The 24,778-nt window shown below is 50.9% G+C and overlaps 1 protein-coding gene across 1 annotated transcript in view; it reads left to right on the forward strand.

Moving 5' to 3' along the window:
* Positions 1–24,778, forward strand: part of PIK3C2B (phosphatidylinositol-4-phosphate 3-kinase catalytic subunit type 2 beta) — a 75,043-nt gene that overhangs the window by 24,810 nt on the left and 25,455 nt on the right. Inside the window, exons 2-14 of the mRNA XM_066261609.1 lie at positions 4,726–5,742; positions 8,961–9,061; positions 10,752–10,906; positions 11,177–11,297; positions 14,619–14,730; positions 14,853–14,932; positions 15,639–15,702; positions 17,029–17,175; positions 17,802–17,835; positions 18,707–18,902; positions 19,919–20,041; positions 23,397–23,564; positions 24,132–24,243. Of these exons, the coding sequence (XP_066117706.1) occupies positions 4,813–5,742; positions 8,961–9,061; positions 10,752–10,906; positions 11,177–11,297; positions 14,619–14,730; positions 14,853–14,932; positions 15,639–15,702; positions 17,029–17,175; positions 17,802–17,835; positions 18,707–18,902; positions 19,919–20,041; positions 23,397–23,564; positions 24,132–24,243 (2,343 nt within the window). The 5' untranslated portion in view covers positions 4,726–4,812. The remainder of the gene's footprint in view (positions 1–4,725; positions 5,743–8,960; positions 9,062–10,751; positions 10,907–11,176; positions 11,298–14,618; positions 14,731–14,852; positions 14,933–15,638; positions 15,703–17,028; positions 17,176–17,801; positions 17,836–18,706; positions 18,903–19,918; positions 20,042–23,396; positions 23,565–24,131; positions 24,244–24,778) is intronic.

Below are 24,778 nucleotides of genomic sequence, written 5' to 3' on the forward strand. Positions count from 1 at the left end.
TAGGAGGAAGAACTCTGAGAGGCTATTGTAATAGCCCAGGTGAGAGAAGATAAGGATTTAATTAAGACAACAGCAGTTAGGACAGAAGGAAGGACTAGATTTGGGAAATGTTGGTCAACCTCGGTGATTGAATATGGGGTGGAAAGAAGGAGAAATCCAGGATGACTGTAGGGTTTCTGGTGTGGGTGACTGGGTGTTGCTGTTCCTCACAGTGGGGAACCAGAGGAGGAGAAGGTGGAGGGAGCAAGGAAGGTGATGGTACAGTTTGGGACATTTGGGGTTTAATGTATGAACAGGCATATACACCTGAGGGGAGCTACATGTTTGTATTCATCAACATGTGAGTGGTGTGAACAGGAGACAAAACAGATGAGCTTGCCCAAGCAGAGGATGTTGTTTGAACAGTGGGCTGAGAATGGAACCCTGAGCCAACACCAACATTTCAGGGGGGCACAAGGAAGAGGAGGACAAAGAAGGATGTGGAGAACAACAACAACAACAACAAAAACGGTTTCATGGAAGCCAGGGGGTAGAGGGTTTAAGGAAGAAGGGAATGGGGCCCTGGCTGGTTGGCTCAGCGGTAGAGCATCGGCCTGGCATGCGGGGGACCCGGGTTCAATTCCCGGCCAGGGCACATAGGAGAAGCGCCCATTTGCTTCTCCACTGCCCCCCTCCTTCCTCTCTGTCTCTCTCTTCCCCTCCCGCAGCTAAGGCTCCATTGGAGCAAAGATGGCCCGGGCGCTGGGAATGGCTCCTTGGCCTCTGCCCCAGGCGCTAGAGTGGCTCTGGTCACAACAGAGCGATGTCCCAGAGGGGCAGAGCATCACCCCCTGGTAGGCAGAGCTTCGCCCCTGGTGGGCATGCCGGGTGGATCCCGGTCGGGCGCATGCGGGAGTCTGTCTGACTGTCTCTCCCCGTTTCCAGCTTCAGAAAAAATAAAAAAAAAAAAAAAAAAAAAAGAAGGGAATTGTCTGAGAGCCAAATGCAGCAGCCACGTCCAGGCAGATAGAAATGCCTATTGAATTAGGTGGCCTAGGCATTGTTGCTGAGGCAGTTTTACAGAAATATTGGGGGCAGAAGCCAGATGACAGTGAGTTATGGAGTAAATGAGAAGGGAGAATTGAGAAACTGGGAAGAAAAGGAAGAACAGAGAGGGTATTTATTAGCTGGAGGAAAAAAAGTCAAAGGAAAGTGCTTCAGGTGTAAGTCCCCCCCCCCTTTCTTTTCAAAGCTAGAAGAAGCTTGAACATGTGTATGTGCTGAAGAGAGACACCTAGTTAAGGAGAAGAGGTGAAGATACAGGAGAGGGAGGGTAAGTTTGTGGAGCATCATTCAGATGGAGATCCGGTGGAGGGGGGACAAGAGCACAAGAAGGTTGTGCCTCAGCTTCCCCTGAGACCAAGGGGAGAAAGGGAAGCTGAATGCAGGTGTGGAGATAATAATTTAGTGAGGGAGAGAGGCAGGATGTTGAGAGAGATTCTTTCCAATGGCCTCAATTTCCCTCTTCACAATGGTGCCTAGCTAAGGCAACTCTTACTATTCTGCTTGTCCGAGCTCAGAGCTGAAAATACAGTCTGGATTGAAAGGCTTAAACTCAGTCCAACTTTGTGTCCTATCTAAACCCCTAGGATCTCTTATTCCTGGAACCAGTTTCCCAGCTCTGGGCAGCTAAGCTAAATTCTGGTTATCTTCATCTGGTCATTTAATTCCTTTAATGTCAAATAGAAAGACTGCCTCTTACTCTCTGTAGATAAAAAATAATCTGTAAGAAGCTGTTGAAGGGTAGAGAAACTCAACAGACAGAAAATCCGCAGAGAGATCTATGTGCCCAAGGCTGGGCTTGGGCTAATTTGCCTTTGGGAAACTAATTCCGAAAATTCACTGAGCCAGCCCTGGCCCTTCAGATTCTGTGTCTGTGCCTGACAGAGGTATGGGGTCCTGGGGTGGGGTGGGGAACCTCAGGTTAAGGAATACCTTTGTCCTAACTCATTTTGCTTTATTTTTTTGTTTGCTTGCTAACTCATTTTGGATCTGATGGAAATTGCCACCCAAGAATTGAACTAGCATGTCTACATTGTCCCAGTCTGAGTAAGTGCAGGTGTTAGTGTGAAGGGCTTTGCGATGGAAGGACAACCTGTCTGGGGTGGGGTCTCACCTTTCACCCTGAGCTGCTGAGAGAGGCTTTAGTCACCCACGTCCCTGAACTGGAATAAGTGAATCGGAAAATAATTATCTCATTTGTTTTTGTTCATCATTCTTTTTGTTTGTTTGTTTTGTTTTGTTTTTTATTTTTTTATTTTTATTTTTACAGGGACAGAGAGAGAGTCAGAGAGAGGGATAGATAGGGACAGACAGACAGGGAGAGAGATGAGAAGCATCCATCATCAGTTTTTCGTTGTGACACTTTAGTTGTTAATTGATTGCTCTCATATGTGCTTTGACCGTGGGCCTTCAGCAGACCGAGTAACCCCTTGCTTGAGCCAGCGACCTTGGGTCCAAGCTGGTGAGCTTTTTGCTCAAGCCAGATGAGCCTGCACTCAAGCTGGCGACCTCGGGGGTCTCGAACCTGGGTCCTGGGCATCCCAGTCCGACGCTCTATCCACTGCGCCACCACCTGGTCAGGCTCATCATTCTTAAGTGTATGGATAGCTCACATTTATTTCAATGTTTAATATTAGAAATGTTTTGGGTCTTTATTTTGATGTTTGGTGATGTTTTTGTGACCAGAAATATGCCCTAGGAACTTAACTCTTGTTTATATCAATTAGCCTCTGGTGACATTGGTTTCATTATATATATATATATATATATATATATATATATATATATATATATATATATGTTGTTTCATTTAAAGTGTCAGTTTCCAAGAACCTGTCAATGACATTGAGAATTTAATGTGCACACATAGGCTACTGGTTCTCAGCTTCAGCTACAGACTAGATTCTCCTGGGGAGTTTTTGAAAACACCACTGCCTTACCGCAGAACAGTTAAACCAGAATCTCTCGGGAGAATGTGGGCATCAAGACTGTACTTTAAAAAACTTCCCCCAGTGTTTCTAACATGTAGCCAGGGTTGAGAATTGCCGGGCCAGCCTAACCATGTCATTACAACCAGTGTCTGTATCATGTCATGGCTTCTAAAGGAAAGGGTTCCAACACTGGAGTAAGTGGAGGGGGCTGCTTGCAGCCAGAAGCAGCTGGTCAGGGATCCTGCCTTTCTGCCTGGCTTCCTGAGGGCCCAGGGGAAATCAGTGTTTTGGCACAACTGTAATCCATCAGGCACCTGGGTTTCACGCTTTGGAACACTTTGTTTAATTGCTCACATTGGTAGGTTTTGGGAGGATCCTTGAGCAATCTGAGTAATTTTAAATTCTGTTTCATAACAGAACTATTGTACTTTTCATTTATAGCTTTATTGAGGTATAATTGACATAGAATAGACTATATGTACTTTAAGTATACAATTTGAGAAGTCTTGACAAATGTGAAACCATTACCACAGTCTAGATAATGAACATATTCATCATCCCCAAAAGTTCCTTTCTCCTCCTTTAATCTGTCCCTCTTTCCACCCATTCCCAGATAACCACTGATCTGCTTTCTGTCACTGTAGATTACTTTTCATTTTCCAGACTTTTATATAAATGGAATCCTATGTATTCATACTTTTTTGTCTGGCTTGTTTTACTCAGCATAGTTATTTTGAAATTCATCTGTGGTATTATGTGTGTCTATAATTCATTCCTTGCCTGACCGATGGTGGCACAGTGGATAGAGTGTTGACACAGGATGCTGAGGTCCCCAGTCTGAAACCCCGAGGTCACCAGATTGAGCATAAGCTCATCGGCTTGAGCACGGGCTTACCAGCTTGAGCACAGGGTTGCTGGCTTGAACATAGGATCATTGACCTGATCCTATGGTCACGGGCTTGAAGCCCAAGGTCTCTGGGTTGAGCAAGGGGTCACTGGCTCTGCTTGAGCTCCCTCACCCTGGATTAGGCGTGTGTGAGAAGCAATCAATGAACAAGTAAAGCAACTATGAGTTAATGCTTCTCCATCTCTCTCTTCCCTCTCTTTTTTTCAATAATAATAATAAAATAGTAATTTGCTGAGTAATAGTCAATTGTGTGGACATATCACACTTTTTAATCCATTCATCTGTTGGTGGACATTTGGGTTTCTGGTTTTTAGATATTACACATAAGACTTCTAGGAATATTCATGTATAAAACTTTGTGTAGACATGTGCTTTCATTTTCTTGGGTAAGGAACTATGAGCAGAGTAGCTGAGTCATATGGTAGGTGGATGTTTACCTTTTCAAGAAGTTGCCTGTGTTCTAAAGTAGTTATTCCATTTCATATTCCCACAAGCAGCATCCGAGAGCTGTCTTCTCTAAACTGATTGAAGAGCTCTGTTTCTGTCTTCTCCTCTTGACTGATGCCACCTTCTTTCCTCTGGGTACATGTGAGAGAGATGAGGAAGGGAGTTAGGGACCAGAGGAGGAGGCAATTATAGATGAATGGAAGGATGGATGGGTATAATATGATATAATAGATAAAGTTGTCTTGGTATCTCTTTTTTTTCTCCATCTTTCTGTTTCTTTCCATCTGAAGGAATAAACAGTGGTCCAAGTGCTGTCACCTACCAGTAAGTCAGATTATTATATATATCTCTCTCTCTTTTTGTGACTGAATGATTGATATCATTACCCCTCACCTACAGGTGCCCAGACACCATGCCGCAACCCTGCAGACCTGACCTTGGCAGGAAGTAGAAGACTTCCTGGTTTCCTTCGTCCTCATCCTCACCATGTCGTCGACTCAGGGCAATGGGGAACACTGGAAGTCCCTGGAGTCAGTGGGCATCAGTCGCAAAGAGCTGGCTATGGCTGAAGCCCTGCAGATGGAGTATGATGCTCTGTCCCGGCTCCGGCATGACAAGGAGGAAAATAGGACCAAGCAGAACACAGACCCCTCTCTCATCAGCTGGGATGAGCCCGCCCTGGACTTCTACAGCAAGCCAGCAGGAAGGCAGAAGGACCTCAAGCTCTTACGCGGTCTTTCTGGCTCTGATCCTACCCTCAATTACAACTCACTTTCCCCACAGGAAGGGCTGCCCAACCACTCTACCTCCCAGGGCTCCCAGCCTGGCCCAGATCCCTGGCCCAAACGCTCCCTGGCTGGAGACTATCTCTACATTTTTGATGGTTCAGATGAGGGGCTCTCTGTGTCCCCAAGACCAGGGGACATAGATGACTCTTCTAAGAAACTGTCCCCACCTCCTCTGCCTCCTCGAGTCTCTATCTGGGACACTCCTCCCCTACCTCCCAGAAAGGGGTCCCCATCTTCTTCCAAGATCTCCCAGCCCAATGACATCAACACTTTTTTTTTGGTCGAACAGCCTCCAGGCAAATTGCTAGGGCATCAGATCCTAGAAAAAGAGGAGCCAAGAGGCGGGGGTATGGGACGCCTGCTGGGGTCTGTGGACTATGATGGTATCAATGATGCGATTACGCGGCTCAACTTGAAGTCAACCTATGATGCAGAGATGTTGCAGGATGCCACCAGGGGCTGGAAGGAGGGCCGGGAGCCCCTGGACTTTGGCAAGGACACTCCTGGGAAACCCGTGGCCCGGAGCAAGACCATGCCCCCTCAGGTGCCCCCCCGCACTTATGTCTCTCGCTATGCCAACCGAAAAAATGCGACACCTGGCAAGAACCACCGGATTTCTGCTGCTTCGGTGAGGACCTTACTGTGTTTCTTCTGTCTTCCTTTCTGCATGTCATTCAGAAACAGAATAGCCCTCCTCTGCTATTTCAAATCTGCTACACACTCATCCCTGTAGTCCTCTTTTCCCCTCTGCTTCTGTCGTTGGGCTGCTGGGTCCTGGCGGAGGAGAGGAAAAAAGATGGAGACAAAGCTCCTCTCCAGGGCTGAGTTTTTATATCTTGTGTGTTTTGTGTATCCTCTGGGGGCAGCAGGCATTTCAGAATCCCAGTTTCTAGTGTGTGCCTGCTTTTATGGTATGAGGACAAACTGGGGTTTGGGGACTCATTGTTGACTCTATGGCCCAGTGGCCCTGTGCACTGGAGTGAGTTACTTCTGCTTTTTGCTCTGCCAAAAATGCTGTGTGGTGATGAGACTCAATCCTCGCATTAACCATTGTTTAGTGCTCGCTGAACAGCAGACCCTGGTCCAGACCCCTTGGACCTGCCTGCTGGTCCAAAGCACACAGCCTTGGTCTCTCATTACAAAGCTGGCTTCTTCTCGTTCTCTTTGTCTCTCTGTGTGTCTCTTCTCTGTGTCTGTGTCTTACTGTCTCTCTTTCTGTCTCTGTTTATCTTTCTCCCTCTGTCTCTCTCTCTTTTTCTCTCTCTGTCTAGCTTTCTGTTTTTCTGTGTCTACCTCCCTGTTTTTTTTTCTCTCTCTCTTTTTATTATGGTAAAATATACGGAACATTAAATTTACCGTCCTAGCCAACTTGAAGTATGCAGTGAGGTGGCATGAAGTACAGGCACCCTGTTCTGTAACCATCACCACCATTCATCTCTTTTCTCATGGAAAATGTTTGGAAAAAATATGTAATATGGCAATAGTAATTTCACTTTCATAAACATATAATATAAGATAGTAATTTATTTACAAAAAAGCACAGGGTGGGTTCCAGGGCAGCTTTGATCTTTCTTCTGATTTAAAAAAGTGCCAGCAGCAAGCATCCCCAAGGGAGAGACTGGAAGATGCTTTGTGTTTCTCCGTTGAGCTTTGGAAGCCCTGGTCCTAGAGGGGGTCAAAGGGCACCTTCGTGGCTGATGACTTCTGTAGGAACAGCATTCCCTCTCATTCCATCCCTATTTCTTCCTTATACATTGTCTAAGGGACACAGGGGCTTTCCCACCTTATATCCTAGCAATTGGGATCCTTTACGACCCTAGAAAAGCCATGCAGTCCTTCCTTCCTGTGCTTCTGCTAAGAGAGCGCCTGCAGGAGCATCAGCTCCTGGGATGAGGCACAGCTCTAGAGCTCAGGGCTTTTTAAAGGCCCTGCTCTGAGAGGTGGGGCTGCTCCTGCTATTTATAGGGACAGGGAGAGTCCTGTTTCCAGTTCCAAGTTCATCTCACAGAGTTGGGCCTGCTCTCCGGGTCCAGCTACCCTGGTAGGTGGTCACCTCTGTTGCTCCCTCTCCTGCTCCCTCCATTCCCTCACCCTTCCCTCATCCCCTGTGTATTATCAGAGTCTGAGAGGGAGCTCGGTCCAGAGTCTCCTGGAAGAAGCTAAGGCAAAGCACAACGCTCTTGCCCATTCTTAGTGGGGACATGCGGCCTTGGTCCTCCCCACCTCAACTTGGTGCAGGGACCCATCCTACCAGGCGGGGGAACCCCTCAGGCCCCCGGCCGGTGCCTCCACCCCGCCTTCGCCGGGCTTCCAGCCAGAGGGACCCTCCTTATCCCAGGCCTGTGGAGCCAGCTCTGGAAATGGTTGGCTCCCAATGCCAGCTTGGTACCCCCGCTGCCAGCCTCTGCCTGGCAGACTCCCCCAGCCAGCACCGGGCGATGCCACCAGGGCCTGCCAGCAGGGTGAACGTAAGTGGCTTTGTTTTCTTATGGAGCCAGGGAGTGGCACTGGAAGGGCATGAAAATGGCCCTCAGTAGCTACTCTGTTCTCGGCCCATTGCCTTGCCCTCCTCTGTCTCTGTCTCTCTGTCTCTCTCTTTCTGTTTTTCTGTCTCATTCTGTTGCTCTGCCGCTCTCTCACTCTTGCTATTATGGGTTAATTGCGGACAGTGGTACTATTGTTTTGACTGGGACACAGGCACGAACTTGGCAGAGCCAGGGCCTCGCATGCCAGCTGCCCCCACTGCTGCCCTCGCCTCCCTGTACCCCCTCCCTGCTTACCCAGGGGAGCAAGGCTAACAGGAGAGGGTCACTCAGAGGAAACTCTGGATATTCAAATAAAGAGCTCAGTGCTGCCATCTGCCCTAGGGGCGGGGGGGACCTGAGAATAGCTGGAGGAGGGGAGAGGTGGGGCATTGCTATGTGGGCAGACCCACGCCTTTGGGCTCCCCGGAAGCAGCTGTTGGCGCCTATTGCAGGCACTCCATCTCAGCTGCAGCTTCATTCACTTGAGGTGGCTCACCTGGTAGCTGTGGGCAGACCTGTCATGCACTAGGTCCCCTACTTCCTGATCTGGGGGCTGGGTGGCAGGCCTAGCCAGAAGGCTTTTATAGCACTGCTCAGGGGTGAGTGAAAGCAGACATGTCTACAGGAGACAGTTTGAGGTCTTGTCTGAGAAAATCCCCACCACCACACATGTTCTTAGACAGGAAATGGGGCTCAGGCGGGTTCCCTGCCATATAGCTGTTCAGAACCAGAAGGCTCGGGAGCCAGTAGGAGCTAAGCCTTCTACCAGGTCTTCTGCCCAGAAAGCTGCTCTGACACTTCCTCAAATAGTGTTGACTGAGAAGTCATGTGTGTCATTGCCTCCATCTAAGGGTTCTCGGTCTTTCTCTACTTTGGGTCCCTAGGGCTTGCTGTGGATGTTGAGACTTTTGCATACGGACCAGCTTCCCTAGGGACTCTTTGGGCCACCCACTTGCCCTGTCCTTTATGGTGGGACAGGAAAAACATCTCTGCTCCCCGCCAGAGCAGAAAGACAGCCTAGAGGCCCAGCAGTGCTGTGCACTTCCTACCTGCTTCATTGAGCTTAGTGGAAACTGCCCCTCTTGGGAAGGGGGTTTGGCCATACTCTCGTTCATCCCAAAGCTTCAAGTTTCTTTTTCAACTTGGTTCTTGGGCTCCTAGTATGGCAGATAAATATATTCCAGGATTTTGTATCCCTTTTGCTGAATGTTGAATGCCTAGAAAGTTTTCATACCTAGAGTTTAATAGTTTAGATTTGGGAGTGCTGGGAAGGGGGTGCTGTGAGGGAAAAAGCACTGAGTCAGCTGCTCTTCTCTTAAAGGTGGTCTCCCGGCCCCACGCCGTCACTAATGGCCATGAGTTGTTTGAGGTCTCAGAGGAGAGAGATGAGGAAGTTGCTGCGTTTTGCCACATGCTGGACGTGTAAGAGTTAAAGAATGGGCTTGTGGAGGGTTGTGGGACCTGGGGAGGAGTGCTATCTTCTTCTAGGAAGAGAGAAGAGCCACGTTTCATAAATCTTATTCAGAGGTATGGGATATTTCCCACAAAAGGTACTTGCGGGATTTTTGAAATCTTAGAAGTTTCATAGATTATGAGACTAACGTAGTACTTACTATGCTAACGAGGCACCTTTGAAGTTTCAGATTTGGCAAAATTACATTTTTTTTTATTATTATTATTAAGTGAGAGACGGGGAGGCAGAGACAGACTCCTGCATGTGTCCCGACCGGGATCCACCTGGCAAGTCCCTACCAGGGGATGCTCTGCCCATCTGGGTTGCTGCTCCATTGCTCGCAACCGAGCTATCCTGGCACCTGAGGCCGAGGCCTTGGAGCCATCCTCAGCACCCAGGACCGACTTTGCTTGAACCATTCCAGCCATGGCTGTGGGAGGGGAAGAGGGGGTGGGGAGGGGTGGAGAAGCAGATGGTCACTTCTTCTATGTGCCCTGACTAGGAATCGAACCTGGAACTTCCATACACCGGGCCAACGCTCTACCGCTGAGCCAGCCAGCCAGGGCCTAGATTTGACAAAATTTATAAACCTTGATTAAACAGTCAAATTACTCCTGTCAGTTCAGGCTCAGATGCCCTTTGGAGCAAGTACTGCCCAGATGGAGATAAGAGCATTATCTGGAGCTTAAAGAGAAAGGAAGTGGGCCCTGGCCGGTTGGCTCAGCGGTAGAGTGTTGGCCTGGCGTGCTGGGGACCCGGGTTCGATTCCCGGCCAGGGCACATAGGAGAAGCGCCCATTTGCTTCTCCACCCCCCCCTCCTTCCTCTCTGTCTCTCTCTTCCCCTCCCGCAGGCTCCATTGGAGCAAAGATGGCCCGGGCGCTGGGGATGGCTCCTTGGCTTCTGCCCCAGGCGCTAGAGTGGCTCTGGTCATGGCAGGGCATCGCATCGCCCCCTGGTGGGCGTGCTGGGTGGATCCTGGTCTGGATCCTGGTCGGGCACATGCAGGAGTCTGTCTGACTGTCTCTTCCCGATTCCAGCTTCAGAAAAATACAAAAAAAAAAAGAGAGAGAGAGAAAGGAAGTGGATTCAGAAAACCTGAGCCCTGGCTGGGTGGCTCAGTTGGTTGGAATGTCATCCCAATGCACCAAGGCTGCTGGTTTGATCCCTGGCCAGGGTACACATGGGGCCAACTATGTACGCAAAAATTAGGGGAACGATGAATCAGGGTTTCTTTCTTTCTCTCTCTCCTTTTCCCTCTCTCTCTCTAAAACCAATAAATGAGAAACTTAAAAAGCCCACCTTTTTGAATTGTGCACCTAAAACTGTTAAAATTTTATTAACCAGCATCACCTCAGTAAATTCAATTAAAAAAAAAAAAGAAAACATTTCAGTTGCACTTAGCATGCCATTTTAGAACTTTCCCTACTGTTCAGCTCTGCTTGGGAAACATTTTACAACTGTAGTAAATATGTCAAGAGCATGATTTCCCAGAGCTGCTTCCCCACAGCCTTCATCCTGGACCACAGACCTGGACAGCCAGACTGAGGGGGGACAGAGGGATCCTCAGGCCCTCGGGTGGGAGGGTCCCAGCAGGCTTCTTCTCCACTGCTGTCTTCTGAGGGCAGAGCGAGGGTCCTTTCTCTCTCTTCCCACACAGCCTTCGATCTGGCTCCAGCATCCAAGACTACTTCCTCACTGGCTACGTCTGGAGTGCTGTCACTCCGAGCCCAGAGCACCTTGGGGATGAGGTCAACTTGAAGGTGACGGTGTTATGTGACAGCCTGCGGGAACCACTCACTTTTACCTGCAACTGTAAGTTAGCGGGGAGGAGGGTGAGCCTCCCTGGAGGTGGGGTGGGACCCTTTAGCCCCAGTTCCCACACCGCCTAGTGGCCGGGATAACGGGCGGTATGGAGGCCCCGTTGGGAGACTGGCTCTGGGGCTAGCTTTCTAAGCCCGTGGTCACTTCCTCCAACTCCAAACTGCCTTATCTGGGTGGTGATGGTGCTGGGACACGCTTAGTTGGGAATGGGGGATCAGCCTCAACACCCCCATCATTGCTCCCCTGCCCCGCTCCTTACAGGTTCCTCCACTGTGGACTTGCTCATCTACCAGACCCTGTGCTACACTCATGATGAACTGAGGGGCGTGGATGTGGGTGACTTTGTGCTGAAGCCCTGTGGGCTGGAGGAGTTCCTGCAGAAGTGAGTGCACTGGCAGGGACAAGCAGGGTCGAGTGCGGCACCTGCCTTCTAGGGGGTAGGATCACCAGGGGCTCTGCGGGGCAGGGCCGGGCTCAGGCACGGGGCCAGAGCTGCCCACAGTCCCACAGACGGCACTCCTGCTTTCCAGGCACTCGCAGCCACGTCGCACTCTCCCAGGAGCTCTGTCTTCCAGCAGACTTGGCCGGCTTCCTGAGCCAAATCTGTGGAAAGAGCTTGGAGCAGGGATTGGGCAAAGGCTAGGTCAGCTCTGCTTGCAGAATTCTGTGTGAGGGGTGGTGGGTGGACTGTGTGGGGTTTTCCTCCTGTACTAGATTATGTGAGGTGCCCTTATAGCAAGGGGCAGAAGGAGGCCTGGGCACAAGTGCCCAGTGGAACCTAGGGGAGTAATCACAGTTACTGTCTCTTCCTCCTTCCCCCGCCAACAAGCTTTTCCTGCTGGCATGTGCTGCCAGTCAGCCTCCTCACCACAGGCTCACCGCCAGCCCCTTTCCATCCAGTGCCCTCAGCAGCCTCCCTGGACAGTCTGAGGTGGACCAGCAGCGGCAGTCCCCTTCCCACTGCCCTGGGGCTCTGGAGTGCTGGCTGGACTACGGGGATTATACCCCTCAGGTGGTACAGCTGAGTGGCAGGCCATGGAACCAGCCAAATGGCAACAGATAAGGAAATAAAGAGATCTGCTCTCATTCCCAAACTCCCAGTTGCCTACTGGCCATGGCAAGCAGGCCTTGGGGGGAAAGGAGAGGCCAAGAGGCCTGTATTATAGTTTGAAGATTTTATTGAGAGGATAGAAAGAGAAAGGGGGGGGGAGGGAGGAGCCGGAAGCATAGTAGTTGCATGTACCTTGACCAGGGGTTTCGAACCGGCGACCTAAGCATTCCAGGTTGATGCTTTATCCATAATGCTTCATCCACTGCGCCACCCCAGGTCAGGCTATATTGTAGGTCTCGGGAGAGCCTATGAGTTCCTCTGCTCTTTCTCTTACATCTAGGTATAGATGCAAGGATGGTTGATCTCTGGCTGCAGCAGTTCTCGGCTGGTTTCTTTAACCTGAGGGATATTGTGGGCCCTGTCTGGCCCCTGTGCCTTCAACTAGAAAAGGAAAGGGTAGGACCCCACTCAGCACAACTCCAGGGAGCGCTGCTGAGATGTTTCTGTGTGTCCTTGGTTTCCCCTGGAGGAATGGTTAGGGTCCTAGACTCAGGTCTCCTGGCAGGAAGCACCCTAGGCAGCCTGCCACTGTTGTGAGGGAATAAGGGGCAGAGTAGGTCGTGTCAGTACGGCTGGTCTGGGTCTGGCCTGCACTTACCAGTTGTAAAACCCTAACCTTCAGTTTCTTCCATAAAATATTGTGAGGATTAAATGTGAGAATGACCCAGCAAGCAATCAGTAAATCTAAGTAGAGAAGGACCAGTCCAAAAATAGGGATTTGTGGGGATCAGATCAGATGGAGAGTGTCTGATTTGCTGGTAGATCCCCTAGTCCATGAGCCCCCAAGTACAGAGGTAGTAGATAAAGTGTCAGGTTCTAACTTCTTGCCAGGACCCGGGTGGAGTGCTCAGAGTGAGGCAGCACAGCCTCCGTGGTCCTGGGGCCAGGCCTCCCTCCCTCTAACTTGAATGCAGATACAGGAAGGCCTTCCACAGAGAAGGGGGAGCAGGTCTCCAAGGGACCTATGTCCATGACTCTTGTCCAGGAGATCCCCCCCTCCACCTAGTCTCTTCTCTTCCCTTCCTCCAGCAGAAAAGTCTAGACCCTTGAGCACGAGGCAGCTGCCTTGGGTGGGGTAGAGAGGTCTTTCTTGGGGTTCCAGAAAGCTGCTAGCTCCCAGGGAAGCCTGTGGTTTCCCACCCATGCCGACGGGGAGGGGCTGATGCTAGGGAGAGTGTGGTCCAGGATGCAGGCTGCTCTCAGATAAGAACCCTGAGACAGTCCTGGGGGAGGGTTGGGTTTCCTGCCTCCTCCCCCACCACACCACACTCTTTCTTCCTTCCAGGGCACTCCCGCCAGGCCTGCCCCAGAGTCCATTCTCTCCAGCCCGAAATTTTGGCTTTAGCTCAGACTCAGCAGGTTGAGCCTCGATCAGAGGCTTGGCTCCTTACGATGTGGAGAACCCCTTAAGTCCTGACTGGACCCCGTCTGGCCTTGGCCCGGGTACCCCTGTTGGCTCTGCACGCACTTCTCTCCTTCACTCCTCTCCTCTCCTCCATTGCTGGCCTAGACGCCCAGCTCTGCTGAGGAAGGAAGTCCCTTTCCGGCTTCTGTTCCTTGGCTGCTGGCACTCAGGCCCGGCCTGCAGTGCTGGCCTGCAGGTGGGACTCACTCTGCCTCTCCTCTGGGTTTCCTTTCTGGCTGATGTGTGATTTAGGAGGGAGGAAGAGTCTGGATCACGTAGGGACTTTCTAGGCCTCCTTCTCTGTGACTGGGCTGGGGGTGGGGTCTCCCATGTGGTCACTTGAGCATTGGGAATGGCATGCAGGCAGGTGTCTGTCAAGAAGACTGTAGAGATTTATATAGTTATTCACAATCAGGCAGGAGTCACAGGGGAAGGGGAGAAGCAGACCTTTGATGGGCGTTGGGATAACAGACCTGGAATCTTGCTGGGTTTGCTTGGTTGACCTCAGCACCCCAGTTGGTAACAGTAGTGGGTGGGAGACCTAGGACCTCAGTAGGGGGACAGTGTCACTCACTGAGTTCCACGCCCAAGTCTGAACACAGGCTGATTTCCAAACATGTCCCGTATACCGAAGCCAAGAGAATAGGGTTTAAACATTGCTCCCTGAGAAAGTCCCTCTGTTCCCCTCCCGACCACCAGAAGTTTCCACACTGAGTGAACCGCTGATAAAAATACAGGTAACAAATGCCTGGGAAAGTCAGTGTTTATACAGACTAAGAGTTCAGTGTATTATGTGGCTATTTAAAACAACAAAAAGATTTTATTTATTGATTTTAGAGAGAGGAAAGAGAGAGATTGGGGTGGAAGAGCAGGAAGCATCAACTCATAATAGTTGATTCTTGTATGTGCCTTAACCAGGCAAGCCCAGGGTTTCAAACTGGCAACCTCAGCATTACAGGTCTATGCTTTATCCACTGTGCCACCACAGGTCAGGCTTAAGTGGCTTTTTGTTAGACCTCTGTTCCTTCCCCAAGCTGACATTTCTAGGAGCCACGGTAGGGGCACAACACAAGTGCTATCCCTCGGTCACCCTTTCTCTTGTTTTTCTCTCCCCAAAGCTCAGATCTACATCTCCCTTCTGACTGAGTCCCCAGGATGCTAATGGTCTTGTCCCTCTGTCCCACCAGTAAGCACGCCCTGGGCAGTCACGAGTACATTCAGTACTGCCGCAAGTTTGACATTGACATTCGGCTACAGCTGATGAAGCGGAAATCCATACGCAGTGACCTGGCCCGGATGGTTCGTGTGAAGGAGTTGGGGTAGCAGAGGGTGATATGGAACACATTTAGTGGGAGTGGGGTTGGAGCACTAGGCCAAGATGAAGGCACCACCCCTCCCTGAATAGGGCACTTGTTACACAGGTGAATGATGACCAGAGCCCCTCTACCTTGAACTACCTCGTCCATCTGCAAGAAAGGCCAGTCAAACAGACCATCAGCAGGTGAGAGTGGGTGCCATCTTGGATTTGGGCCAAGCAGGAACTCTGAGGGGACCCAGCAGATACCCTTGCTTGCCTTTATACCAAGGCCCAGCAGGTGTTGGGGTTGGGCCCAGGCCTCTTATGGGGACGATTCCCACTCCAAGTGTGTTACATCTCTTTCCTCTCGTACTTTATCCATCATTTTCCACGTGAGAAGTGGTGAAGTAGAAAGGACTTGCTGTCCCTTAGTCTTTGTAGGACATATTGGAAGGAATGGGAACTCTTTTATTGATTGATTGAGTCATTGATCGACTGATCGATTTTAGAGAAAGGACGGGAAAGAGAGACAGAAACATCAAGTTTCTGTGTGTGCCCTGACCAGAGATCAAACCCACAATGGGGACAATGTTCTAACCAACTGAGCTATCCAGCCAGGGCTAAATGTTTATTTTATTGATATTAGAGAGAGAGGAAGGGAGAGAGGAGAGAGAGACAGGAACATTGATCTGTTCCTATATGTACCCGGACCGGGGGTCGAACCGGCTACCTCTGTGCTACCGGAAGATCCTTTACCCAACCGAGCTATCCAGCCAGGCAGGAAACTTCTTTAAACCAGAGTCAAATTTCTGAGCTTTGGAAAAGGAGGGAGAGAATGGGTTGCCCAGTGCATGGGGGAGGGATCTGTCCTGACTTCACCTATGACTTTTCCCTGCCCCCAACTTCCTAGGCAGGCCCTGAGTCTTCTGTTTGACACTTACCACAATGAGGTGGATGCCTTCCTGCTGGCTGATGTGAGTACAGATCCTGGGCTGGTCCGACAGCCCTGATCTCCTCCCCACCACTCCCCCAGCCCTCCTGGGATTAGCCAGCCTTAGAAGGGATCTGGAGTAGACAATGAAAATTTGTCAGGAGAGTACTTCTTTTCATTTCCCTAGTTCATGGGCAAACCAAGACAGCTGACTGTTGGGTAGCTGGCAAGTGTGTGGAGAGGGGCTCTGCTTCTCTGTAGAAGTAGGTCAGCGACCTTGTCCCAGTCCCTATCTCTGGAGTAGGGCATCTCCAAAGCGAAGGGACATTGAATTGTCACCCCAGCTGCTGTACTTGAATGTGCGCTGGAGTGAGTCCTGTGAGTAATAAATGCCTAGAACCTCTGATTTGAGAAGTTCTGAGGTTCTGGTGTCACAGACAGAAAACAGACAGGAGGTGGAGGGTCCTTGAGGCAGGGAAGGGCCAGCGCTCTCCTTACTTGGAGTCACATGGGTTTTTAAGCCTCCAAACCATGGTCATAAACATTTGCCTCAAATGTCATAAAGCTAAAGGAAATCAGATAGGGATTCTCAAAATAATCCTTGTCTCTTTGATTCAGTCAGTAGTGATCACGGACTCTTTCTTTTCGGGAGTGCAGCATTTTGTCTAATTCAAACCTCTCCCCAATGCCAGAATCCCTTCTCTAGCAGCCTCTGCTTGAACATTTCCTGTGATGAGGGGGTAGTTCTCTGAACCCCTTTTCAGTGCTAGTATGGTAGTGGCCACTCTGGAATAGTAAAAATGGAATAGTAAGACAGAGCAATTAGTAGACAGAAAACTAGTGGCAATGAGTTAATCAGTTGCTCTTGGGGAGGAATAGTGAGGGGGACTGGCCAGGGAAGGCTTTGACATAGGGGTTAGATTTCAGCTGGTCCCTGATTTGAATTTATATAGCTAATAAGGGCAAGCAGGTGAGGGAACTCCAAATGAGAAAACTGCAGGAGTCAAAGTTCAGAGGGGAATGAGTGGGTGTGGCAGGTCTGTGGTACTGAGAGGAGATCTGTCTAGAAATTCTTGGTGGTAGCAAGCTTCATAGGCAAGTGGTGCCTCGGTGTGGTCTCTTTGGCCTCCTTGCTATCCCTGTGTGTGTTTGTATAGTACAAGTAGGATGTAGCTGGAAATAGGAGGCTTAGGGAGGATGGCTGAGAGAACTGGGGAACACGGGCATGGCTCACGTAATTCTCTGATGTTGGATGTTTGAAAATAAAGTATGGATTCCACTAGTTACTCCTGAGGGTCATGAGCCCTCACTCCTCCCAGCCTGTTCCTCCGATACTGAGCGCTAAGCCTCACTGTGCTTACTCCCACAGGGGGACTTCCCACTGAAGGCTGACAGGGTGGTCCAGTCCGTTAAGGCCATCTGCAACGCCCTGGCTGCTGTGGAAACCCCCGAGATCACCAATGCCCTCAACCAGCTGCCCCCCTGCCCCTCCCGTGTGCAGCCTAAAATTCAGAAGGTAATGGGGCCCAGAGCACTAGCATTGGGGAAGAAGAGAGGAATATTCACAGGCCACTGGGTAATTAGCTGTCCAGCTACTCAAAGTCTCTCCTCTCCACCATCTTTTATGTTTGAGTAATTTAGCCCCAAGCATTCTTGGGAAATGGATGCCAAGTGTGTCCTTTCTTACTGAGGATGAGGGTAGGTTAGGTCTGCCCCCTGGGACTGATTGCTGGAAGCCCAGACCAGAAAAGGCTTTGCTCATAGTCATTGAAATGTGCCTGGCAGTTTGTATACATATCAGGGTGCAGACACAGAACCTCCTTGAGCCAGGGGCTTTGAGACTCCACAGTGGGGGCTGTGTGCTGTGCAGACAGGTCAGCATGTGGTCTGTCGTGGAGTGGCCTGAGGGTTAGATGTCTCACCTGGATGGACACAATGATTTTATCCTTGGTCTGGCTCACTCTGTCCATTACATGGATCTGGTACAGACCGTTACTTCGCCCTCTCTGGGGGACCTCTGTTCCTCATACTTAGTTCAGTGTGGTGGTCTCAGTGAGCACAGCTGTGAAAAGCCCTCCTTGCAGCTCTGATGGCGAAGGCTGTGGCCCTGAAACTCCCCTCCTTCTCCTTTTCCCCCAATAGGACCCCACCGTCTTGGCTGTGAGGGAAAACCGAGGTAAGGGAGCTGCTCTCTGCTTTAACCAGTCGGTGCAGACTGCACCCTGATTCCCTTTACCCCTGCCGCCCTGAGTTCCGGGTGGAGGTCAGCCCGTGTGGATGTGTTTTCCTAGATGAGGCACGGGCACAGCTGGAGATCATATTTCTCTCCGCACAATGTTTTCTCATTATTTTTACTAGTTATCCCTGTAGTGTCCCTGGGAGGTGGTGAGGAGGGGGTGTAAGTGTGAGGGTGGGGGGTGGTGATGCGAAGTGAGCCCTAGTTCCAGAGGGGAGAACTCCCCCATGGGGAGGTTGTGGTTATTCTCCAGGCATCTCATAACCCCTGTGCTTCCGAGTTAGAATGGTGCCGGGGAGAAGGTGATAAAGAATTTTTCACTAGGATTCCTCTTTGAATCTTTCAAGCAGAACTTTGACCTATAAAGCCCAATCTCTGGGATTTTTTGATCAGTGATTCCCAGTCTTTTGTGTTTCATTGACCAATAAAATGTCCCAAAAATATTATTTTGGGGACCAAAATAGAAAGTGTCATCTTTTATTTGGCCAAACAATGACTTTTTAAAAGTAACTGACAATTATGATTACCACTATTTCCTAAAAGAAAGGACATTTAACATAAGTTGCAATACATAAAAATAAGGACAATGTTTGACATTTAATACCTGTCATTTTATGAGAAGCTTATGACATGCTCCTGCTTTTTTCTCATCTCACCCCAGATGGGTGAACTTTGTCACAGCTATTAGAAAACCGACTGGCATTTGGAGACGATTTCCTAGGGTATTCCATCCTAGCCAGCACCATGGCAACAAGATGGGGCTTGTTGAGGCCTCATGACTTTCCTTCTGACTGACCCCTTCCTTTCACAGAGAAGGTCGTGGAAGCCCTGACAGCTGCCATCTTGGACCTGGTGGAGCTGTACTGCAGCACGTTCAATGCCGACTTTCAGACGTCAGTTCATGGGAGCTGCAAGCATGATCTGGACCAGGAGGCCAGCCTTTTCTTTGGGCCTCTGGCCTTCACTGTCTATGCCACCCACCGCATCCCTATCACCTGGGTTGCCAGGTGAGCCCAGGGCTGATGGCCTGTAGGGAGGAACAGAGTCTGACATTCAGATAGGATCTATGGCATCATGGTGCTCGGTGGCTGATGGGGAGGGCCAAGTGCCTGAGGGGGGCATGGGCTGGGACATCCCAGAGAAGGTCTCCTAGGAGATGGAGAAGAGGAAGCACTGGGCACATCCTGCCATTGCCTCCTGGTGCTGGCTCAGTGCTGGCTGCATCAGCATCCCCGCCCCCTCCCATCCAAGGCCAGCTGATGGAGACTTGGTGACAGATGGCTGCTTCCCAGATCCAGTGCATGCCCCACGGCCAATGACTGCACTCCCCTGCAGATGCACAATGGGAGGGGGCAGGGGGGTGGGAGATGACCTTTTGTCTGGACCGCAGTGGTGGGTATGGAGAGGCTCCTTCATTTGGTAATCCTCAACTCCTCTACAGGGTCCCCAGCATCCAACGCCTGGGGGAACAGGCATTTGGCCCCACCCCCCTTTGGACCCCTCCTGTTCCTCCCTTCCCTCTCTCTTTGTTCTTCACTTAATGTATTCCTCTAAGCTATTGACAGAGAACAAAGGAGGCAGCCTGGGAAACCAGGGCCTTCTCTGACCTCTTCTGTCAGGCACCTGTCATGAGCCACAGGGACCCCCATGTGCTGGCATTCAAGTGGGCAGATGTCGTTTTCATCCCCTACCCTTCTCACCTGCGCATGCGCGCGCACGCACACACCCGGGCCCCGAAGTGCTGGAGCTGACTGGGAGGACGAGGCTGCGTGGCTGTTTCCCCATGAAGAAGGAAGAAAAACCATGGCCCAACGTGGAGCCTGAAACTGGGCAGAGGGATCCAGATTGAGTTGCTTCTCCCAGAGCACACTTTTGCAAATCCATTTGGCTGTCCTGGCCCATGATCCCACCTTACAGCCCCAGAAACCCACTTTTACCAAAGGAAATGGAGTTCGGCATAGGTGGGGTGGCTGAGATGGGGTTTGGGAGCTGAGTGCCCTGACGCGCTGCCTTTCTCTTGTAGCTATGAAGACTTCTACCTCTCCTGCTCCCTCAGCCATGGTGGCAAGGACCTGTGCAGCCCCCTGCAGACCCGGAGGGCTCACTTTTCCAAGTACCTCTTTCACCTCATCATCTGGGACCAGCAGTAAGCGCTCCCTCCAGGCGCCGGAATGAACCATGGTCACTGATCCTAACCAAACAACTCATTCAGCCTCTTGAGTTTCCAGTTCCCTAACTCTTAAATGGGGACAAGTATAACTTCTACCCCTCCAGCTGTTACAAAACTTCAAAGAGAAGTATCCTTGAAGGCTCTTTGAGAACCATGAAGGGTCATAGAAAATGTTAGTTGTTAGTTTCCAGCATAATTCATTATTTTGATCTTATCTCCCTTGAAAGGTTTTACTGACTTTTCTTCCCCAAGTTTTCACAGAACAGAGAGAGGGGACTTATCAATGGAGAAGGTAAGGTTGTCTCTAGAGGAAAGCGTAATGGGCTGAAGCTACAGAAAGCAGGTTGCAATTTAGCTTTGTTTTGGCCTCTCTGTGCCTCAGCTACTCAAACTGTAAAGTGAGGATATTTCTTTAATTCAGAAGCAGTTCTGGCACTGACAGGAGACAGATAAATTATAAATATGAAACCGTAAGCCCAAGATAGTATTAATCAGCATTTATCAACAATAACTTGCTGCCGGGAAGTAGGCATCAGCCAAGCCGAGCAGGAAGGAAATGAAGGCAAGGACACCTCAAGTGGTTGCAGGTGTTCGCCTGCCCCGGGCCTCTTCCTGTGCTGTGCTCTGTCCTCGCAGCAGAGAGTCAGCCCTTGCTTGCTGCCCCAGGTTCACTTCCCCATACTGACTACATCTGAGACTTGATTTGCTGAGCGGAACTGCTACTTCAATATTTGGCGTACATATTAGAGAGACTGAGCCGGGTCCTTGGGGAGGCCAAGCATGCCAAAATAGGTAGATGGAGAATCTGTGGGAATGCCGGGGCGGGAGGTAGGGTCACTTTATAGATGGACAACTGGGGAGGCAGGCCCTTCTCCTGTCTTCACACTTGTGTAATTGTTAGAGCAATCAAGGTGTGAATAAAGTCCTTTCATGAAATACCCACCAAGATAGGAGAATCTCCTTGGAGGCTGGGGATAGCTGCATTAAGTAGCTCATGAATTTCATCATTCCCTTGGCATTCTCTGACCTAAGTTACTTCTGCTGCCATGGGAGGGGTGCTATACAGTGTCCCAGGCCAGACAGGCCCCACGAAATTGGCCTTAGACCCTTATCCATAGATCATCAGAGGCATAGAAGCAGCCAGGCCTGTCGTTTCTCAGCCTTCCCGTTCTCTGGGTCTCATTCTGCTCCCTGTTTGAGCTTTCTGCCTGGGATCCCAAAGGGCCCTGCCTGGAGCCTTGTGAAGAGTGTCATCTCAGCACTGCCCATCCAGATGCCCCAGGAGAGACACTCGGCATCTTCATGGTGAAGACCAGGCGTTTGGGAGAAGACACTACATTGCAAGGTTCAGAGCACAGGCTTTGAGTGTATTCATTCTCCCATCCTGTCTGGAGGTGCAGCCTTGGGCAGGTCTTTCAACCCAAAATGGACATGGTAATAGGACCTACCCTATAGAAATATTTGAGAGCAGTTGGGATATGGCAAGTAAATTGCTTGACACAATACCTAGCACGTGATAAATGATTTCTTCTTTGTCCTCTTAGCTGGGGGAACCCTCTCAGGTCCTAGTCCAAGTGACTGACACAGTGACTTGTGGCACGCAGGGATATTTGTGCATGAAGATATTATCTGTAAAGCCCACTGCTAGTGTAGTAGCCCCAGTGTTGCATGGCAAAAAGCACACAGACCATGCATGCACACATCACACAAGTGAAGCTTTGTGTCCCTTTTCACTGATGAGAAAAGTGAGGAGCAGAGGTATGAGTAGTTGCCCAAGGTTGTGAGTAGCTGAACCAGAGCTGGAACCAGCACATCCCAGGAACTCTTCCTGGAGGAGGCAGCCCTTTTAAAAGTGATATGGCGTTGAGAAATGGGTTGCAGAGTGAATGAGGGGGTTCTTAGGCAGGAAGGAGGTTTGAGGCTGTAGCTAACCTACTGATTACCCTGACTGACCTCTGGTGAAGGTCCATGGGGACATTTTGGGATACCAGATATATTCAAGGACTGAGGGAGGGGGCCTGGGCTGGTTCGAGGCTCTGTGCTTTCTGTTAGAAACTACCCTCACTATCCTGGAAGCCTCTTCCTGGATGAAAGGAAAGGAAGCAGGCCCAGCTCCTTCTGCTCCTTGCTGCGGGGTCAGCTGATTCTCTCCCTACGGCACCAGTACAGGGATCAGCTAACTCTCAAAATAGGCCCAGCAGCCATGCTCTGCCACCCCCAGCCAAGCCCCGGCCTGGCATGTCCAATGGCTGCTGGAAGGACCCTAATTATAGCTTTCCCCCCTCCTCCCAGAGGCAGCTGGGACAGCAGGGCTCTGCCAGTCTCTGGTGTGAGGGAGGGAGTGCCTCACTTGGCTGGAGAGGAGAGTCCCCTGGAGGAGTGAGGGCCAGCATGGAGGGAGGCTGCTCCCTCATAAACTGCTAACCTTGGGGGAGGCTGCTCTGCCTCTCTGCCCTCTGGCGTAGAAGCTGAGGGCCAGGGCCAGCCAGAAGGGTGTGATAGTGTGGACTTTGGCCCAGGGACAACTTCCCCAAAAGGTAATGTGGGCCTTCCCCCTTTCCACAGCTCTACCTCACCCCACCCTAGCTCCTTATCCTGAACTCTAAGGGAGTGGCCTGGTGACTCAGGCTGAGGACCTGGGATAACACTGGGCCTGGGTAGTGGCGAGGGCTTATGTGTCTCAGTTCTTTCGCCCCTGCCCTCCCCACCTTCCCCCTAGTTTTAATAAGCCACTCCTCTTAACCCTTTGGCTTTGAAAAAGTTTGGGATGAGAACAAGCCATCTTGTGCCCCTGGGGGTTAGGAGAGGGGGGACAGGGAGAGGACAGGTGGAGGACGGAGGAGGGGGGAGGAACTGAGGGCAGAGAGCAGGCTGCTGCTTCCTGGTTGGTCTCAGCAGCAGGCGTGGGGGAGGGATGGGATTATTAAATGGAAAAGGATCGTCAGAGGAGCAGCTTCTTGGTGATCCTCTGCAGAAATCCTAAAACGGGAAAGTGTGTGGCTTACAGTGTGGGACATGCAGTCGCCTAAACTCTGAGGTGGCTCTGGCCAAGCGAGTTTTGTTTGTCATCATGGGTAGCCCCCAAATTAGGGGCTGTTTGCTTCACCTTACTGAGGGGCTGCAAAGACACTATACTGTGCTTCTCGGAGTATCCGGTGGAGGTTTTCCCTACAGCTTGGGACCATCCTGGGTCCACAGGAAGGCTTTCCCCTGGAGCATGCCCAGTATCCTGGGGAGGCCGAGTTCTCAGCCTCAGCTTGACTTCTTGGGCCACCAGTCCCTTGAAGCCCCAGGGGCAGCACCTCCTGATGTCGGTTCCCGTTCTCCTTAGGATCTGCTTCCCAGTGCAGGTGAACCGGCTGCCTCGGGAGACGCTGCTGTGTGCCACTCTCTATGCTCTGCCCATCCCCCCACCCGGGAGCTCTTCGGAGGCCGTGAAGCAGCGGCGGGTGCCTGAAGCCCTGGGCTGGGTCACTACTCCGCTCTTCAACTTCAGGCAGTATGTGAGCCTAAGGCTCCTTGGCCTTGGAATGGAAGGAGGGGGACAGAAGGGGGTCTGGCTGTTGCACCAGCCACTGCCTGTCAGGAGGGTTGCCCATGAGGGGCTCACTGGCAAAGTCCAAAAGGTTCCAGCCTAAGGGACTGAGGCACAGGACCAGTAGCCAGGACAGTTGACGTAACCAAGAGCTACTACTGGGCAGGACTGGCGGCACAGGACTGTCGGGAGAGACGTGGAAATGGAATGCTTTGGGGCAACATGCCGTTTGGTCTTGTCATTGGAAGGACCTTAAAGGTCATCTAGTTTTGTTCTCAACCTCAGGGAGGCATTCTTGCCACCAGGTCATCCAGATCCGGGTGCGTTTAGCTCAGAAACGCTTACTGGAAGGGGCCGCTTTTCTAGGACTTGGAAGAAGAAAAAGGCTGTGGTCTAGCGAAAGAATGAGATGGAGGATTGAGGTGGCGGCTTTAAGCAGAAAAGGGCAGATTTTTGGATGGGGGAGCAGGAGGAAAACCATGTCCTTAACCACTGGGTTTGTTGGCTTATCCCCTCTTCCATCCTCCTTAGTGTCCTGACCTGTGGCCGGAAGCTTCTAGGCTTATGGCCAGCAACCCAGGGACACTCCAGTGCCCGTTGGAGTACACCTAATTTCCACCAGCCAGACAGCGTCATCCTGCAGGTGAGAGCCCAGCGCCAAAGCTGGCCTCCCACCCACACAGCAGGACCACACCAGAGTCAGCTCCAAGTGTTCCCTTGAGGTTGGGCTGGGATGGAGGAGGAAGTACTGGAACTTTGGGCATGGGATGATGATGTGACTAAGCAGTGGAGTGAATGTGCTTGGACTCAGAGTGGAGGGTGAGTTCTGTGGGGTCTGTGTCCCATCACCTGGAGGGGAGCTAACTGATCTCAAGGAGCCTGAAGGCATGGTCTGGGACCCTCCCTTTCCACAACTCAAGTCCTGAGAGTCCCTTGTGTTGGATCCTCATATTACTAAGTGTGATAAAATCTTAGCTGTGCCCTCTTGGAGTCTGAGAGGAAGCCCTTCCTGAGGCAGTCACTCAGTGCTCTAAGCAAGTGCACAATCTCAATGGGGACAGGAGGAGGGGCTGGACAGGACCAAGGTCTGGTTACCAGTTTTCCGCTCCCCTTTCTGTGGCCGTGAGCTGCTTTGGTATGGAACATGGGATATCCAAGTGGACATGGAATGAGATAGA

The sequence above is a fragment of the Saccopteryx bilineata genome, chromosome 2 (genome assembly GCF_036850765.1).
Source record: "Saccopteryx bilineata isolate mSacBil1 chromosome 2, mSacBil1_pri_phased_curated, whole genome shotgun sequence".
Taxonomy (NCBI): domain Eukaryota; kingdom Metazoa; phylum Chordata; class Mammalia; order Chiroptera; family Emballonuridae; genus Saccopteryx; species Saccopteryx bilineata.